At 35.2% G+C, this 19924-nt stretch overlaps 3 protein-coding genes across 4 annotated transcripts; all 3 read left to right on the forward strand.

The window, feature by feature from the left end:
* Positions 1-3843: 3843 nt before the first annotated feature.
* On the forward strand, positions 3844-6309 carry LOC120348677 (uncharacterized). Its single transcript, XM_039418876.2, has 4 exons — positions 3844-4106; positions 4692-4835; positions 5437-5669; positions 5978-6309. Exons 1-4 carry the CDS (start codon positions 3848-3850, stop codon positions 6185-6187), a joined length of 846 nt encoding a protein of 281 aa, XP_039274810.2. The 5' UTR covers positions 3844-3847; the 3' UTR covers positions 6188-6309.
* A 706-nt stretch (positions 6310-7015) lies between these two features.
* Positions 7016-10979, forward strand: LOC120348603 (diisopropyl-fluorophosphatase-like). 2 transcript variants are annotated; one of them, XM_039418766.2, is made up of 6 exons: positions 7023-7152; positions 7258-7488; positions 7616-7832; positions 7902-8039; positions 8230-8434; positions 8726-10972. In XM_039418766.2, the coding sequence occupies exons 2-6, from the start codon at positions 7361-7363 to the stop codon at positions 9004-9006; spliced, it is 969 nt and encodes a 322-aa protein (XP_039274700.2). In that variant the 5' UTR covers positions 7023-7152; positions 7258-7360; the 3' UTR covers positions 9007-10972. The 2 variants fall into 2 exon arrangements, with proteins under 2 accessions (XP_039274701.2, XP_039274700.2); XM_039418767.2 differs by lacking the exon at positions 7258-7488 and having other exon boundaries at positions 7016-7152; positions 8726-10979.
* A 950-nt stretch (positions 10980-11929) lies between these two features.
* LOC120329138 (kelch-like protein 35) lies at positions 11930-19840 on the forward strand. The gene is made up of 13 exons (XM_039395732.2): positions 11930-12298; positions 13359-13479; positions 13873-14026; positions 14383-14600; positions 15609-15755; positions 15908-16001; positions 16202-16219; positions 16726-16802; positions 17104-17281; positions 18007-18141; positions 18233-18388; positions 18842-18974; positions 19473-19840. The coding sequence occupies exons 1-13, from the start codon at positions 12225-12227 to the stop codon at positions 19594-19596; spliced, it is 1629 nt and encodes a 542-aa protein (XP_039251666.2). The 5' UTR covers positions 11930-12224; the 3' UTR covers positions 19597-19840.
* Positions 19841-19924: the final 84 nt, after the last annotated feature.

A 19924-nucleotide genomic window follows, 5' to 3' on the forward strand; every position in this document is an offset into this window, starting at 1 on the left:
TATCTCAACAACAAGACGATGATGCCATGACATTAGTCACAAAGAAAAGTATGGTGGAAGAGATGTGTGATCAAGTTGTATACTAAAATATAACTAGTAATATACCTAAATATAACATCTAAGTAATATCTTTTAAATTTCGATATGTGTTTTATATATGTCCATCAAATATACTGTAATTACGCTAACTGAGTTAAATTGGCAATTTGGTATATTTTTTTTCTTAAATTGGGGGAAAATTCCCTACTTTGCGCACGGTGGAATTTTTCAAAATTTTTAATATGTGATTTATATATGTCCGCCAAATACACTGTACTGATAAATTGGATGAAAAAGTATTCTTTCTTACCTAAATTACGCTTTAACTGGGTTAAGTTGACGATTTCGTAAATTGTTTCTCTAACTTGGGGGGAATTTCCCTACTTTCTGCACATTGGAATTTTTTTTAAAATCTAATAAGTGTTTTATAATGGTCCACCAAATACACTGTATTATTGAATTGGATGAGAAGATGTTCTTTATTACCTAACTTACGCTTTAACTGAGTTAAATTGACGATTTCGTATATTTTTTCCTCAAATTAGGGGGAAATTCCCTACTTTCCGCACGGTGGAATTTTTTTAAAATTTAATAAGTAATTTATATTTGTCCACCAAATACACTGTATTAATAAATTGGATGAGAAAAAACTCTTTCTTGTATAAATTACGCTTTAACTGGGTTAAATTGACGATTTCTTATATGTTTTTTTTAAATTGGGGGGAATTTCCCTACTTTCCGCAGGGTGGATTTTTTTTTAATTTTGATATGTATTTTATATTTGTCCACCAAATATACTGTATTAATGAATTGGATGAGAAAATATTCTTTCCTACATAAATTACGCTTTAACTGAGTTAAACTGACGAATTCCTATATTTTTTTCTTAAATTGGGGGGAATTTCCCTACTTTCCGCACAGTGGATTTTTTCAAATATTAATATGTATTTTATGTTTGTCCAACAAATACACTGTATTAATGAATTGGATGAGAAAATATTCTTTCCTTCATAAATTGCGCTTTAACTGAGTTAAATTGACGATTTCTTAAAATTTTTCCCTAAATGGGGGGGTATTTCCCAACTTTCCGAACGGTGGAATTTTTTTTAAATTTAATATGTGTTTCATATATCTCCATCAAATACACTGTATTTATGAATTGGATGAGAAAAAATTATTTTTTGCATAAATGGGTTATTTCCTGCGCTCCCGAAAGCGTACAATCTAGATTCTAAAGCTAAACCTATCCTGCTATTTTCAGGTTGTGCGTCATCTTTGTGCTCATATTTCGGGAGTACCGAATTTCCCTACTTTCCACATGATGAAATTTTTTTTAAATTTACTATGTGATTTAAATATTTTCACCAAATATACTGTATTAATGAATTGGATGAGAAAATATTCTTTCTTGCGTAAATTACGCTTTGACTGAGTTAAATTGACGAATTCTTCTATTTTTTCCCCTAATTGGGCGGAATTTCCCTACTTTCCGCATGGTGGATTTTTTTTAAATTTCAATATGTATTTTATATTTGTCCACCAAACACACTGCATTAATGAATTGGATGAGAAAAAATTCCTTCTTACATAAATTACGCTTTAACTGAGTTAAATTGACGATTTCTTATATATTTTTTTTAATTGGGGGGAAATTCCCTACTTTTCCCACGGTGGATTTTTTTAAAATTTCAATATGTATATTATATTTGTCCACTACATACACTGTATTAATGAATTGGATGAGAAAATATTTTTTCTTGCATAAATTACGCTTCAACTGAGTTAAATGGACGATTTCTTGAAAATTTTCCTTAAATTGGGGGGTATTTCCCAACTTTCCGCATGGCTTAATTTTTTCAAAACTTAATATGTGTTTTACATATCTCCATCAAATATACTGTATCAATGAATTGGATGAGAAAATATTCTTTCTTGCCTAAATTACGCTTTAACTCGGTTAAATTTTAGATTTTGTCGATAAATGAGATTCTGAGCAATAATTCATTTTACCGAGAAAAAATGTGTTGTTTCAATCATTTTTATTTTATTATGTCTCAGGTCTGTCGTTAGTTTCTAAAAGGGCGAATCGCCTCATTTTTTGCATCCATGTAGCCGCAATTAAGTGAATTCGCGACAACTGTCCACACTTTATTTGCGATCAATTCGTGGAACATGGCGGGTTCAAATTTGGAAAAATAAGTAACTGTCCGCTAGCTTTACCTAGGTTTTCCAATCCAGGGGTAGGTCGCTACGCTACCCGCGAGGGAAAATTTATAGAAATGTGTTTAGTAAGGTTAAAAATAGGTGTTTGTTCTGGGTTCGTCGAAAGACCCTGGTCTTCGAATGGCGGCATTCGTCCGGCGCAGTGCCCCCGACCTCTTCAGTCCATTAAATAGTTTAAATACCAGGTTATGAACTGATCACCCCACCCCTAATGGGAGTCAAGTTTTATTAATTTCAAAAACTAAGTTCACTCAACCGTGACGAATTTTCTTTTGACACAAACTAGACCTCAATTAACTTGTATGACCCAAATATGGCGTCTCTGCCTATTCCCGAGTTAATCGATACTCGGGAGACAGCATTGTGATTGAGAAATAATACTGCGTCTGATTTGCCTTATTCGTCTGCCATTTCCCGGACTGTACAAAAAACATTTAAAGGTGGGTTACTTATGACGGAAAATATTTTTGATAAATTTGATTTTATATATTTTTTCAAAATGTTTTAGTATATACATCAAGTCGTCCTGGTTTTCTACTTATGAATTTTCAAAAACTGCCTTCAGCGAAAATCGGAAGCCGCCTTTGATGACGTGCTGGGGATTAGTAGCACATGGTAGAAATTACATGGTCCATTTCGCGTTCAGCGAAGTTCAGCATCAAGTGACGTGAAATGTGTACTCTATATACCGATGTCTATCGAATTGAGAATTAGTTCATAATTATTTGGCTGTAAATGCATTTTTTATCTTTTTTTTTTCAATTTTGAAATTTAATTTGAGGCTAGTTAACGAGATATGGAAATTTTTATCTTGCTCACTTTGATAAACGAGTTTGGCAATACACGAAGAAATTTTTGATTCTAAATTAGAAGCATATCCTATCGTATCCTCGTCTTCCCACAAGATTACTCAGTTCTATAAAATTTCAACATGTATTAGTATCACCTTCTACTAATTTCCAAATAATCATTGTTCTACCCACATTTTACATCATTTTGTCGTATTAGTGTACCACATCCTCACTTTATGAAGGAATAATAACAAAAACACAACAATTTTCTTAGGCAATGGTGCGTCAAAATCATTTGTTTCAGATTATTTCGGAAATAGATCAAATAGGCCTACGACAATTTTCCGTCAGACAAGATTCATTGTTTGGCTGTGATGACAATGTAAAAGTACAATATTAGCACAGTTTCTGTGGGAAAAAGTTCAAATTAATGTGCAAGTGGTCTGTGTTATTTGGGTACACATTTTAAACTCAGGTATTATCGTAGCTTCGAGCAGCGATAGGAGCCAGCATGACACTCCGGTACCTACAAAGATTTGTGGTTATGGCCATGGGTATAGTATGAGTTTTTTGTGGATGTAGGAATTCTCATTTTGAATTGGCTTACAATATTACAACATTCATGTTGATTTGATAAACTTTGCCTTACTTTAAAACAAAGAAAAATACTACTGAGTCTGTGAAATTGAAATAAGTTTATACTTGATTGCTGCCATATTACCACTCCAACAAAAACAAAATATTTACTATTTCATCTGTTTTGACAAACAAACAAATTTTAGTTAATACATAAAATGTCGACTACGCCTGAAGAGCGTTTCAATTCTGAAGAGAGAGTGAAAGATATTAGGTTAATATACACTAAACAGAGGGCATATAGGAATGAAGACGACGTGAATAATGGCGATATTATTATCAAAATATCGGGAGTGGCTTGCACAGATTCTGAAGAAATAAGACATGACCCAGAAAATTTGTCAAATTCATCGAAGAATTGTAGCGCTACCAAAGTTGCAAATATAAATCAAAGCGAAACTGATGGAAGTTCAGAAAGTAAGATTTAACTGAATATCTAATTGGTCTGAGACATGTTGTTTAGGAGGATATCGCCTGAATTAATGTGGTTGCACGTTCCCTCAAATCGAGCATGTATCATTTCTATTTGACAACAGTGATTACACTGTACTTATAGGCCTATATACCCCTAAATACAAATTTCGGCACAACTAAATGTTACAGGAAAGGATTGGTTTGAATGCCACAAAATATTCCTGATAATCATGTATAAAATATCGGGAGGGACAATCTGCGAGAACAGTTTTACATCGGAAGATTAGAATAATACTTCGTGAGATCGAAATGGGCGTAATGCTATTTGTTCATTTTTTTCGTAAAAAGGTGGAGGCCAGTTACCAATATAAAGCTCAAATAATCGTCAATCGCACTTGGTCGCCTAACCTACCTCATGTAGACGGACCTATATTTTTTTTGTGTCACAGAATTTGAATGCAGATGTTGGAATTTAGCAGTCTCCGGTGCTCTAATACGGTATTTTGTACCTCAACTAGCGGGTATTTCGGACAAACAAACCGAAAGTAACTTCCATATTGATCATTGTATTTTATCTTGTTACTCAAGGTTTAAAATCGGAGCTTTCGGCAGGATCAAAAATGGCTGTACTGATCGGATTTGTCTTATTGTCAGGCCTTGTTATTGCTGGGCTCATAACATCAATAGTCTTCATGAATAACTTGAAAACTTCAAGACAAACTCAAGACAGAGGTGATTTTTACATTCGTTCAGCCTTTGCGACTTGCTAATAATACGAAGGTAACAAAATGACTCGCAACAGTTAGTGAAATTTCGGGCAACTAATCTAGTACTGAACGCCACAAAACTGATTTCTCGGTAGGAAGTTAACGGCACATTTACATTAATTTCTGGATTCATTTCTGCTCAAAAATATGGACACGGAAGTCGAATAACTACCGTGCGCCAAAGAGCCTAACTTAAGATGAAATTACTCTATTTTCAACGCCGTTCTTTTGTTTAGACGCTCGATCGATCACAGAATATATATATATACTGCTTGTTTAATGTATGTAATATCGTGTGACGAAGAAGCGTCCAGTGAGACATTTATCTGGCCCATGCAATGTCATTGAGACATTATTTGGTACTTACCTTTTTTTTAAATAAATTTGTCACATTTTAGACAAGATTTTTATCCGATGTTAGGAAGTTTGTCGAAACCGCCTTCCTTCTTTGTTGTCATATTCGGGATTCCCAACGTGTATTTTATTCCGTTGCTCTGTTTAAATTCTATAAAGTTTGAAAAATGAGGCTGACGGATTAATAGTTCATCTTGAATAAAATTTCACAGATGATTTCTGCGAATACAAATCTAATCGAAAGTTATGTTACTCCGTGGTTATACATCCCACTTTGAATGTGAACTACACGAGCGCAGAAGAAATATGCAAAGTCCGTGACTCAAAAATTGGAATAATATTCAACGAGAAGATATATTTTGGAGTAATCAATATGCTGCGATCTAAAATTCCGCCTGGGAAAAGTTTGGTATATGCATGGATTGGAATGAAAATTAATTCAAGAGTATGTTTTTTTCGTGTATAAACAAATGATACATTCTTAACTTTCAATAAACAGATGGAATTTAGAGTCATAATATAGCATACCTTATCGACGCTCAAGAGATCACCGAACAGCATTTACAGAATACGGGTCTAAAACTGGAAACCTTTTATATCAAGAAAAAATATTATCATGAGAATTTTCTTAAAAGCAATGTTGCGCACACTCAGAAGTTGAGGTGACTCACCTCTGCAAAGTTTCTATGATACTTTCTCTAATAAGCAATTTACTTTATTTTGTTTAAAACGATATATTTTGTTCGCATTTAGACTGGTGATGTCGTTTTCCCAGAAACAAATGTTTTCGTCGAATGGAAAGGAACGTCGCCAAGCACGGGAGACCACGTTTCTACTTTCTCTAGGATTTATCTTACTGTGGTTAGAAACGTTTCTCATGCCCAAGATGGAATGGTGAATGGTCCTCCAAGATACAAGTGGAATGGCGTTGTTTGTCAAAGGAAAAATGAAGACATTACTTAGAAATTTAGTTTCGAAATATGTAAAATAGATATTATCGAAGTAACAAGAACAGCGAATTGATTTACTATGTCGGTCTTGGGGCTATGAATAGGATTACGACACAGTAAAATGGATCCCTTCGTTCCTTGAACATAAACTATATTTTGGTTATACATATGTAGCTTACCCGAGCCACCTATTCTATCTTGTATCATTTGCACAGCAACACCTTTCCATTGTGACGCAATTGTCACGTGTTTTAACATGGGCGCCCACAATTCTTCACTGGTAAAGTCTACAGCGCAATATATATATGGCTTATTTGAAAGGACAAGTTATTATCCAGTTACCGACCGAAAGAGTTTGTTTCATTGACTTGCGATACATAAACTGCATCGGTGTGGCGTGGACTTCATCGTAAAGACCAACGCCCCCTTATACGGACTGCGTCTCTCCTAAGAGAGAAAATTCTATGACGTTCGTACAAAGAACGTTTTGCATATATATATTTATGTTTTCTGGTTTTATAGCTTTTCAGGTTGAAACTCTTTATATCACTCTCCTCATCCTAGAGAAGGACTATGTCGCTTATAAAAATATTATGTAACTTCTTAAAAGGCTATTCCGTATCTCATACATAAAATAACCTGGAAATGGGTAGGATAGCAACAAAACGGATCAAGAATCGCATGCGAAATACCACCACATGAAATTGCGTAAAATGAAAAGTTTAATTTCGCTCTGGTGATCATATCATCTGAAATGCCGCCATAAGTTGGCCGTTATTTCCTTGATGACATAGCGAAATGTTTCTTGTCGATTGCCGTTCGCAGTACGCCAGACAAACAATCGAATCATATAGTCGTCACATGTTAAGTGCTAAATTACTCAGCATTTTGTGGTGCCGTAGGAAAGGGAAACATCAAGCATGTATTTACAATGTGGCTTTCGGGCATGACAAGAAAAACGACAAACAACTGTCTCGGGTAAATATTTAATCTTTTCTGTTCTACTTTGCTGCAAGTAAAGTATGTGAATGCATAACCTAATTTGTGCATATTTGCTTCGTGCGCAATCCAATTGCGTTTTAGGACTCCTTTGTATGAATGCAGTTCATATAACTTTAGTTGAGGAAAGGTACAAGGGCAAGCAAGTCGTTAAATTTATCGTAATTCGTCAGTGACAAATTGCAATATGGCCGTCACAATTGAACTGAAATTTAAAAAAATCTGCGATGGTCTCGACGGATCTGAGGGGCCTGTCTTCAATACAAAGGGAGACTTCTACGCGGTGGCACCCATGCCAACTTTGGAAGATGGAAGGTAAGCATTATTTGTTAGTGAAAATTAGTCATATAAATAGAAGTCTTGCCCGCATAAATACCTGAACATGAAACTAAAGTATCTACGTTTCAAGCGCAGCTAGCTTACTTCTGTATTTTTGCCCCAGGGTCGAAGAAGCATCTCAGTTTTTGGACAAGATTGCCGGAAATTTACATAAAGTAAATTTAGATACTGGTGAACATGAGGTCGTATGCACTCCTCAATTTGAAGGATATGGTGGAAGGCCCGCCGGGTGCCAATCCGACAAAAATGGGAATATTTGGATAGCTGATATGAGACTCGGAATACTAAAGTATTCACCCGAAGACGGCAAATGCCAACAAGTAAGTCGTCCGTTGACTTTGAAAACAGTAAGCGTATACAAGGTAATATTGTCATTGATGTTTCCGCAGTTGAGCAAAGTCGACAGCTCGGGGAATGCCCTAAATGGTTGTAATGATCTCGTTTTTGATAAAGATGGAAACCTTTGGGTAACAGGTCCCGGAAGTCCAATTGCACCTTCAGCCGAAGACAGAACATTAATATTTCAGGTATATATATAACACTTTTTGGGATACTATTTAATTTATATTGAAATGTACAGGCGTGTGCTCATATTATATCATTTTAATAATACGGCAGAGCTTCAAAAAATCATATATTCAGAATCGTGACTAATTTTTTCTGTTACTGGTGACATTTTGAATATTTAGAATTATATATTATTGAATTTTATTTAAGAAACCTTCCGGCCGTTTATACTTTCTTGAAAATGGTAACACAATACCAGTTGCAATGGATGAAACATTTAGGTTTTGTAATGGTATTGCTATCCGCGACAATTTGCTGCTTGTTGCTGAGACAATGACCAGAAGCATTATTGTATTTGATGTGGTCTCGTCGGGTAAATTATCTAACAGAAGGGTTTGGGCAACGTTACCAAAAGGTATGTGTAATTTCTTATCTATAGACTCTGAAACAAAGGTTCGTGTAGCCTGGACTATTTCCACCCTTATAAATGTTAAGTACAAATTTATTCTTGTGAATAATGAATTATGTCAGATGTAGTAAAATTTGATATAACATCAACCCTGACTACAGTGGCCATTTTAAAAGTTTTATTTGATATATTTGAAAACGCTATCCACCTAAGAATGATTTTAATAATAAATATGTAGCAAGAGTGGAATACAGAATTTTCGAATCCAAATAAAATTATCAAATATTGCTATTTTAGCTGATTACGACAATCCAATGAATGTTGGGGGACCAGATGGAATGGATTTTGATGTCAATGGAAATTTACTTGTAGCACACCACGGAGGTGGTCATCTGGAAGTATTTTCAGCAAACGGAGTTTTGAAAACCAGAATTAAATGCCCGTTCAAACAACCAAGTAACTTACATTTCAAGCCTGCTTCTCGAACCTGCTATGTTACTGAACATGACTTTAACGGAGTTTGGGAGTTCGAGTGGGAATGCGAGGGAATGCCCATGTATCACTTCACAAGTCAATGACCTGGTTTTTGTCTTTCACATATCGTGTTCATCGTTGGGTTATTTGCAACAAAACCCAATAACTTGTTGGCATTAACTTGCTAAAGACATTTAGAGGCTCTATAGGCAGGAAGGACTTTGGTGTCCTATATATAATATATAATAACAGGAATGTAACAAGTATTTCATGTTGCCTGAAATTGAAAGTAAGTTTTAGTATTAATTACTCATTCAAGGCCAAATCATGATTAATTTTCATATTTTTCAAAAATATTTCTCATGCCTATAAACATCTAGGACATTGGTGTCCTGAGCACGCACTTCTTTTGCTTAGTGGTTAAATTGGCGCTGACTACAGCATCCTTGATTTATTATACGCCTACAACTGAATACAGTCTAGACATTAACCCAACCTGATACCTTAAGTGAAATCGAATATTAATGATATTGAAGTTACGGTGAAATGCTATTTAAACGTTTTAGGACTTGCGATTTTTAACAGTATTACTGTTAATACAGTATTAGCCAGTATTACTGTTAAAAAAAGGTCAGTTGATGAATATTTTAAGTAGCATTTCACCGTAAGTTCAAAGAGTAACGGTTAAATGCCATTTGAACGTTGAACGACTGGCTTTTTTTTAACAGTATTACTGTTAAAAACGGTCAGTCATTACATATTTTTCACCGTAACTTTAAAGAGTAACGGTGAAATGCCACTTAAACGTTGAACGGCTGGATTTTTTAACAGCAATACTGTTAAAACCGGTCAGTCGTTTAACGATTAAATGGCATTCCACTGTAAGTTTAATACTTCGTTCGAAAAACGTCAATTGTCACTTAATCGGATATTTGTTTTTTATACATACCAGTATTTAAAACTGGAGTAGTGCACCGTTACTTCAATATTCCTAATGGCTAAATACCGATTCCGGGACAGTATAACCTGTCCAGGGCCGGATCATGCTTTTCCAGTTTAGAGGCCAGGTTTTCTTGGTGTCCTAAGCACGTGATTATTTTGCTCCAGCTCTGCTAATGAGAAGTAAGCACCTCAACTTTTATTATACCTGCAGCACACCACTGTAAAAATTGAGATGCTTATTAGGACACTGCGAGTGATAAATTAAAATTTTAAAGGTGTCGCCTGTTACAAAAGCTATCTACGCCGTCCTTGTACTACAGCTAGAGTTCTAACAATTACTGACTGTACTCGTATTACATCTTACTATCTTATTTAATCGACGTGAAATCGTAAACAAATTAGCCTAAATAAATACCAACAAAAATGTTTTTTTTTTAGCGTGTAGTGTCGAAATCATAAGTGGAAATATTTCATGTGATTTTGTGTGTTTCGTGCATGCATTATGAAATACATAAAATTTTGATGAATAAATTCTATATTATTTCAATCAAATGTCCCCATATGACGTTGTATCTACAGCTTTCGCGCCAGTGGTCTTTTACCTTTATATATCACATCATCACAGTCGATATCAGGAATATATGAATTCAGACCCCACCCATTACACTTTTGCATGTACCGGTACATTAAAAAAATTTTTCTCCCAATCCTAAAATCCCATTATATAATCTTACAGACGATTTACTTCCAATTAGTTGAGTAATTCGGTTTCACATGCTAAAACGGTGTAGCGAATGTGGATTGTAACTATGGATTTTAATGTTATTTAACCCCTTCATATTAATAGTATGTTGAATTCAATGAAATAGGTCATATTTGCTATTTCCCTGATTATGAGTGATCGCGACAGCTTCAAACATTAGCTTTGTGTGTATAGCCTTCTTTTGTATCGTGCGGGAGTTGAAATATAGCGTTCTCCTATGATACTTACTGCTTTTGGATTCGACCGTATAACTGCTTTAAGGTTAAGTGAATATTTCAATATATCTGTATTTTGATTCAATTGGATCGTGAATATATATAAACGAACATTTTGCATTACAATACATTGCGTCTTTATTGACTTGTGAGGAGCTCAGATTGGAGTTATACTCGATTAAACGTATGTGAAGCCAATAACACGTGAGTGCAAACGCGCAGATAGGGCAAACAATCCCCTATTACGGAATACGTCCCATATAAATAAATACTTGCACCCAACAGCGATTGCATTATAAAGATAATCTTGCTTAATATATTCAATGAGGAAGTGATTTTAAATAGCTGAATACGTAACCTCGGAGTCGGATGTCACTTCGTCACACACCTGAGAATTTGGGTTTGTGTTTAACACCTAAATAGGATAGGATTTACAAACCCCGGAGGAGAGGAAAGTCGCTAAGACGGCTTAAATAAAAATGCAATTTTCATCAGGGCGCTTAAACAGATTGCTTTGGCGAATTTTGTGTATACCAAAATTACACTCGACAAGCGCCAACTATTGTTGTTCAGGACAGTGATCATTTAGAACTATCCCACGCCAGACCCCTTGAGATGCCAGCGTTTTCTATCGATAATTTAAGATTTGATGTTGCCTAATTCTCTGGTTTGCCAGTTTGCTGGTTGAAATGCGTTAACCTTGAACTGAAAAACTGACAGCGATGACCCAATCCAGTGAAACTCACAGAACACAAGTTGTAGAAACGAAAACCAACGCAGCAATGTAATTTTCTTTGTAAAGATTGAAGATGGCAAACGGCAATGCAAAAGTTAGATATCAGTTATTATAGCAAACGATTAACAACGTTCAGCGTACATAGAACAACAAAATCTGCAACAATATAAAATCATACAACTATAAAGTTTGTCTAATGAAACCCATATAAGCCAGAAACCCACAAAATTTAGCATTACTAACCCTAAACTGAGAAAAGCGCACTTCACATCGAAAATCCTAGAAAGCAGCTGAGCAAAGCCCCGGATGTAGGACCATAATTCCAAGATCAAAATCAGTATGCCAAAATCAGTAGACCATAAAAAAAGCGATATTAGGCTAGCGTGAACAATTGTCGTTTGACATTGAGGCTGCTTTGCCTAACAGATCACTGTTTTATGAATTTCTAAATATATTTGTCCCAGGATATTTGCCGAACGTTATCGCCGTTGCTAAGTCAATGCCCGTGGACAATGTCTCCTAATATTTTTTCTGACTCATTTTGTTAATCATTACAAGACGAATAGATAAACGCGCCATTTTCCAGTGAACGTATCATTTTTGGAGAGAATACGTCATTTCGAGTGCATTCTAAAGCTAGGTTAGCTCTGTGCTGAGTCGACGGCGATGGCGTCGATGGAAAATTTACTCAAGATTGACAAAAAGGATCATGCTTACGAAGTTCTTCAAAATTTAAACAGGTAAATAAATTGCTTTATCATATTAATTGCAGCTGTTGATTCCTGATCCGGGGTGTTCCACCTATGATACCGACAACCTTGAACCTTCCTGTCCCAACCGTTGACAATTCTTGGCAACCGTTGTTGATGCCCAATGAGAATTACGGTGAAAATTATGACTGTGACGTTATTAGCACAACCCTAGCTAAAACTATGCTGTCTTGCTAAAATAATGCTGTTTGTGTCACGTACTGAATATGTATTTGTTATTGTATGGTTCCATTACTTGACGTACATTTAAGATTGTCTCTAGTTGACACATATCATTCTGAAATGACATTTGCAGAATTGAATTGCCCAAGATTAGATATATATGAGAATACAAATCACAACATTGCAATCAACGCATGTGTACGAAACATTGACTAGCATCAAATGACAATCATTTTGAGGCGTGGTGGCCATGATTCAACAAATAGAAATCACGTGATCAACTTTTCCCTTTTGTCGTGTTGGCGCTGGCCGGTAATTATAAGAGGTTTGTGCAGCGTATCTTGCACGCGCTATTACCACTGAAGGGTTGAAGCGTGTGGTAATCAGAGTACACTTTCAATTCATGCTTACTAAATAACCGTATCTTGCCACGAAACCTTAACATTTGTTAATAATTAATTTTGATCACAAACACTTATCGATCTTGTTATTTATCGATATTGATCGGTAAGTATGTTGATAGGTATTTGTCTGTCTGTCTGTTAGACACTTTCGTATGTTACGCGATATCTCACGAAAGCGAAGTTGAATATGCTCCAAATTTTTCATGTGGAATTATCATATCTCGGACCAGAAGCTTATTGATTTTGAATTATGTCGTATAATTAGCGAGTTATTGATTAATTAGTGATAGGACACGCAGTGTCGCTCTTGAGTCAGAGCGAAGGATACACGCCGCCAGATCCATAAGTCGGCGGTCTCTGATCGCTACCTCGTTATATTAATAAAATGATTGCATCTAACATTCAGGGAAGTATATATATAGTGATTCCTTTCACTGTGGAGTCAAACATTATTTATTCAACAGCTACAGAAAAGAGAAAAAACATTGTGACTTTCTAATCAAAGCGGGGTCCGAGGAAATTCCAGCTCACAGGAATGTTTTGTCGGCATGCTCTGACTATTTCAGGGGGATGTTATCCCATGAGGTAAATTAGTAATTCCATTTGCAAAAATTGTAACGTTAATCTGTCTCAGTCACAAGGTGAAACCAGAATCAAGTAATTCAATATCCTGTAATGAAGGGTAAAGGCGCGTCATAATAATGGTTTGGAACAAACATAAGACAAAAATATAATTAAGTAAAGAAGGAAGCAAACTACCCCAGAAGAGCTTTATTTTAAATGTTATCAAAAAATTAATTATTGAAGTTCGGTCACTCTGATTTGCTAATAAATGAAAATGAGCAGTGTTGGCTACGGTGGATATAGGCTATAGCCATTCATTTTATGATTGGTTTCCATTTTCTGCCATCTGTTTTTGATTTATTTTTGCTGCAAAAGTATTAAATAAAATTTTAATTCAAAACTTTCTTATTATAGACTAAAGAAAATGAGTCTGGAGTTGTGACAATTAAGAAAGCAGACCCCACATGTGTAAAGAGATGCATCAATTTCATCTACACCGGAGAGGCATCAGTTGAAGGGGTAGCACATGCAGACTTGATGCATGTAGCTCATTTAATGCAACTTCAAAGTAAATACTAATTTTCATAGTCATACAACATTATAGCAATTTTTTTTTATTTGAGTACCACAGCACAGTGAGTAAGTATTTTGCAAAAAGTTGATCAATTTTCCACATTATGAAACTCTGAAAATATGTTTTGTAATATATATACAGTAACTAGAGCTAACGATTCTGTTTTAGAAGATAAGCTTATGTTTGATTCAAATATACTGGATATGGTCAATTGACATTTATGGCGGACTCTCATTTTTAAAAAATCTGTGAAGTTATTTAAATTTAGAAATATACAGAATGCAAGACTTTAAATTGCATGAAATTGTTTTTGTTTCAAATTTCAATTGGTAAATAATTATGTTTCACAGGGTTGTGTGATGGAGTTACTCTTTCTCTCGAGGAAGAGCTCAATGCTGAATCCTTTTTTCTCACGAAGCAAATTGCAAACACTTTCTTTATCAAGCATTTAGAAGAAGTATGTGAGAGATATGCACAAGAAAACTTTCGATTGATTTCACTGGAAGATGGTTTTAAATACCTGGAAAAAGATTATGTTTCATTCTTGATCAAATCAAAATCCACCCAGGTATATTAGCAAATTTTATATGAGACAGAAAGGGAATGTTCATTATACATGGGTTGATGGAAGCAAGCCTTGCCCCATGTTTCTAATATCATGTTGGGTAAGGTATTGAACTATTATCAGACTCAATTTGTTCCTTCCGATGAATGGCATTACTGATAAAGAAAGCTAACGTTTTCTTAAACCATCACACACCTTGTTAAGACTCTCACACCTGATCATCTGCCAGAGAATTCAGAGATCTATAACATATTATGTTATATAATAATATTTCAACTTCCAGCCTGAAACATGTAATCCTTGAAGACATACTTTTTAGGGCAGTTTTGTGTAAACTTTTTTCGGTACTCCTGAAGTATGTGAACCAAGATTGCGGACACCGGAACGTAGTATGTGTACCAGATTAGGGTTAGGCCATAATTTCAGATACAAATACTACGGGAGTCACTTGGCTAGTCCCCGAACTCGTAATAGAACTAAAATAGTGAAAAATTGTAATAAGGATAGGATAGGATTTACATATTTATCCCGGGGGAGAGGAAAGCCGATAAGACGGCTTATCCATATGGCGAACCACGGCCTCTCGTCCGGTTACCATTCCAAGTCGGGTATGGGATTAGTTTTTTACTGTATTGTTTGTTTTCGGAAGCATGGACTTGGTGGTGGAGGAAGCCGTAACCGACCAGCGGTTACGTGAACCACCCAACGACGGCGAGGAGTCCAGCAATCCTCTCGCACATAACCATCCCTGCATGGGATTCGAACCCGCGAACCCACGCAGAGTAGTTAGAGGTGCGGTGGCGAGCGTATTCCTAACGCTTAGCCCGTTGAGCCACACCGCCGCGCCATACCAATAAAACCATGTTCTGATACACATACTACGTTCCGGAGTCCGCCATCTTGGTTTACATACTTCGGGAGTACCCTTTTTTCTCCAATTTCATTTATTTATCCATTGCCATCCAATTGCAAGAAAATTTTTTGAATGATTTACCAAATTTAATTTTTAAGGCATCTGAGTCTGCAAAGTGCAAAGCATTAATTATTTGGGCTAGTGTTGATTTGGAATCACGTAGCAAGTGCTTCGAAGATGTTCTCGGTCACCTGGATCTTCTGAAAATTCCTTTGGGATATCGTCGGTATTTGGTGGAAAAAGAAGTTGGTATTATTTTCTCGTAATTTGTGCTTGTGTGATATTTTTTTTACTGGTTGGAAAAAATAAACTTGACTTGGTAATTATTTCAATTTGCTACCACATTTAAATTCATTCAATATTAACTTAGATTTCTTTTCTCAATTTTATTTTCAAGCCTCTTGTGTTTCTATCCAATCCGTGCCTGAAAGCTTTTTTGATATCCATCATGGACAAGGCTAATGTTTTTGCCAAGGATTTCACTATACAAGGTAATCATCTTTTTAGCCTTTTTTATAAGGTCATACCTTGTTTAAATCATTCATATTATTTCTAACATATATCTATCTATTATCTAACATATTGTATTTTGATTTATGACGAAAATAAGCACTGTTACTAAATTGACTAGTGTTAGTTTAGTCATGCTAAAATGTCTTGAAACCAATCCATTCTTGTTTTCAATTTTCAGATGATGGAATTAGCAATGGTAAGTGTTGATTATTTATATTTACCATTCAGTGCAGTAGAATTTTATTTTTTCTAATATCCTAAGCGTGGTTGTGGAATTGTCTCGTGGGTAACCAATCAGGAGTGTGAAAAGTTTATACCCATTTATTATATTTCTATACTATCTAACTTGTACATTTATCTATTTTCTTTGATCATATAAAATTATTGTTCCCAAGAAGTTAATCGATTACTTTTGTAAAATTAACTTTAATTTTTTCGTGCTACACCTATTTCCTCTTAAAAATATCTACCATCCTAACACAACTTCTGAACACGCCTCTCGTCTCATAGTTTTATTAATAAAATGTTACTGTAAATTGTAGAAGTTGATGTCAAGATTCGAACATTGATTGAGAAAAAAACCATTACTCTGTATGAATATACTTCATCAACTTCTGGTTATGATTACGATTGAACATCAGATCATTCTTGACATAGTCCACAATCAATTATTGAACTTGACATATTGGTTCAATTTTTCAGCAATTTCTGTCTTTGATAGAGCTACCAGTGCAGTACAAGTGTTTGAACCAGAACAGAGACGATGGACTCGAATGCAGGTAGAATTCCTAAATCCTATTCTTACTGAGAATGCTTCATTGTATTACTAGAGTTACACATAGAAGTTGATATAAATTCTTCACATAGGGCAATCGAAATCCACCCAATGTCATCAAGATTTACCCGATTTTATTCACACAGATACCAACGAAGCCTTTTTACTCTGAATGTTATGTAGATATTTATTTTTCATGATCGCATGTCGCTGTATTATAAATATGAAAAATGAACATCTAATAAGCAGGTGTAATAATTTGTTTGTATTATTCCTACCCTCATGATGTTTACCTTCTTGTTAAGAACATTCCTGATGAAATAGTGAACAAGCAATTTACTGCAGTCCAGCTTGGTGGTCACATATATATTTTAATGACCGATAAAACTGGACATCGATTGAACTATTCTGATCATGCTGCAACCTGGACACGCGTAGCAGACAGAACGCATACGAGTAAGGTGCAAGCCGTTGTTGTAGATGGTAAGTGTATCAAGATAATACATATCTTAGAAGACCAGAAAGGTGATAAGATGTCGTGATTATATAATGAAAGAGTCGATCAGGTTTATTTAAATGTGGACAAATGAATGAATTACCAAATTGTTTAGTTGTTAGACTGCAGTAATTGAAGTACTCTTAACATGTATTCCCCATAACGGGATTAGTTTTTATGACATGTATCTGAAAATTACCGTATTTTACAAACTACAAGGTGGACTTTGAATTCTTTTTTTCTCAAAAATTGATAATGTATGAATCAGGTAGTGCTTTATTGTCTACACTCAAAATCAGTACCGGTACTATTGTTTCATAAACAAACAGTGGCTTAACGTTGTCTTTGAATAAAATAATCATTAAAAAAAATCCTTTTTTTTGTTTAACGAGCTGTGTATGGTGATCCAGACATCCAGAACTCCGGTAAAGGCCGTTGTATTTTATAGCCCAGTCCCCACTTATATATGGACAAAATCCCAATCTAAGCAATTTATGACAGTGCGTCTTATGGTAAAATGCGGTATCAATTAACATATTAGCTGCAGCTAAAACGAATAAGCAAATAGTATTTTGAACTTAAATTGTTTTTGTAACAACTAAGGTAATAGATTGGTTACACTTACACAACTTCTGAAAGAACAAAAACAATATGTCACCGGTATGCTATTTTTAACATTTCAGCGAGTTATCTCCTTGTTTTTTTATTTCAGGATCGATTTTTGCTTTTGATAGCACTGGAAATGGCAGTAAGGCTGTTGAAAGATTAGATCTTTCGGATGGTTCGTGGACCCATGTTACAGATAGGGAACAACCTTGTCATGAAATTTTTGTTGTGTCAGCCCAAGGTAGGCCTATAGGATATTCTGCAGTACAAAGTACAGCCTAATGTTCGCATTAATCTACAGTATGAGTTTTTAAAGTAACATTATTTTCAAGGTTTGATATACTGTGGCGGAGGTTTCAATGGAAATGTGCTGTCACATTTCTTTAGCTATGATCCAATATCCTCGAATTGGGCAACTCTCACTTCAATGCCAACTGCAAGAAGAGGTGCTGCGGCTGCAGAAATCAATGGCAGGATCTATGCCATGGGTAACAGTTGATGAAGTTGTATGACCTCTTATAATTAAAACAATTTTTATGTAAAGTATCATCAAATATACAATTTGAAATATACCATTAATATTTGATTGCAACCCTGATAGACACTTTGATTAGTTTTCATAGCTTCTGGCACATCTGTAGTATTTGCAAGTTGCGACTACAGTATTAAAATATTCTTGTACTTCTGCTGATTTATTGTGCGTGCCATGAAAGTATTTGAAACACAAGTGCATATTTTGCTTTGCTTCATCTTTGACTTTTAGAATGCCATTGGCGCTAGCGTACCAAGGCATCATGAATCCTTCACCTGTGGTGTAAAATTATTAATCATATTATTTCACAAATTCACAATTACCTTCTGTTCGTCCCTGGCTATTCGTGCTTTCTCAAGACAAGATTGTTGTATTGTTTTATCTTCTTACTTTTTCTTTCACCTGGCAGGTGGCAATGGACTGCGAAGTGTTGAATGCTTCGATATCGAAGGACAATCATGGACGACAATTAGCAATATGAATCATCCAAGATATTTATTTTCAGCATGTGTGCTCGGGGAAAAAATATTCGTAGTTGGAGGGTCAGAAATACAAACTATAAAATTTTTTAAACTATGATGAAAAAATTATTCTATGCTGGATTCCTACAATTTACAGTGTACCCCAAAAGTTTTGTGATTTAACATGAATTTTGAACATCCCATTCAAGTTATCCATTCATTTTACCTCATCCTCGCTTAATATTCGGTACTTACAACAAAACTCAACATTCCAAAACAGCCATTGTGACATCACATGCAACTTTCTCCACTGACTTTATTGGCAAATGTCAACTTATTAGTTTGCATGCCACAGCAAGATCTGTACATTATTGAAGTGTCGTAATACTATAAGGTTTGAAAACCACAGATTTAAATTACCAGTAAATTCTAAGTTCATTACAAATAGTTTGTATTGAACCGTCAGATTCAAAAGATTTTGTCTCGGTTGGACAACGGCAACAACCATTGGTCCACCGATATGCATGAAGATTATAGCTTGCCACCATTTACAAAAAACTCATCCCTGTTCCATTCCAGGCAGCAATCCAATGAGACCATCGAAGTGCTAGATCCATATGAGAATGCATGGAACATTGCAGAAACGATGACCGGGAAGAATATTCACGCAGAAGCAGGAGTTGCAGTTAACATGTTCACTTAGCTAACATGATGTCGGGTCATTAAGTTAAGCGGATGATTTCCAATTTCTATGATTAAGTCAATTTTAGAATCTTTTGCCATTGTATTCAGATACTCAATGAATTTGCCAGCACTGGCTCAATAATGAAATGACATTGTTTAACTACATGTTTGGCTATAATTGACGATTTTTGTAAATAGTTGCTATCAATCTGGTTTGATTTTGTGTTTGAAATCATATATAAATGATCTGTGATCTCACTCAGGGAGTGTCTATCGTTTGATATTCAGTTGAATAGTTTTTTAGTAGTAGGAAGGGAACACCCGAAGTATGTGAACCAGGTTAGGCC

This window comes from Styela clava, chromosome 1, assembly GCF_964204865.1.
Source record: "Styela clava chromosome 1, kaStyClav1.hap1.2, whole genome shotgun sequence".
NCBI lineage: Eukaryota > Metazoa > Chordata > Ascidiacea > Stolidobranchia > Styelidae > Styela > Styela clava.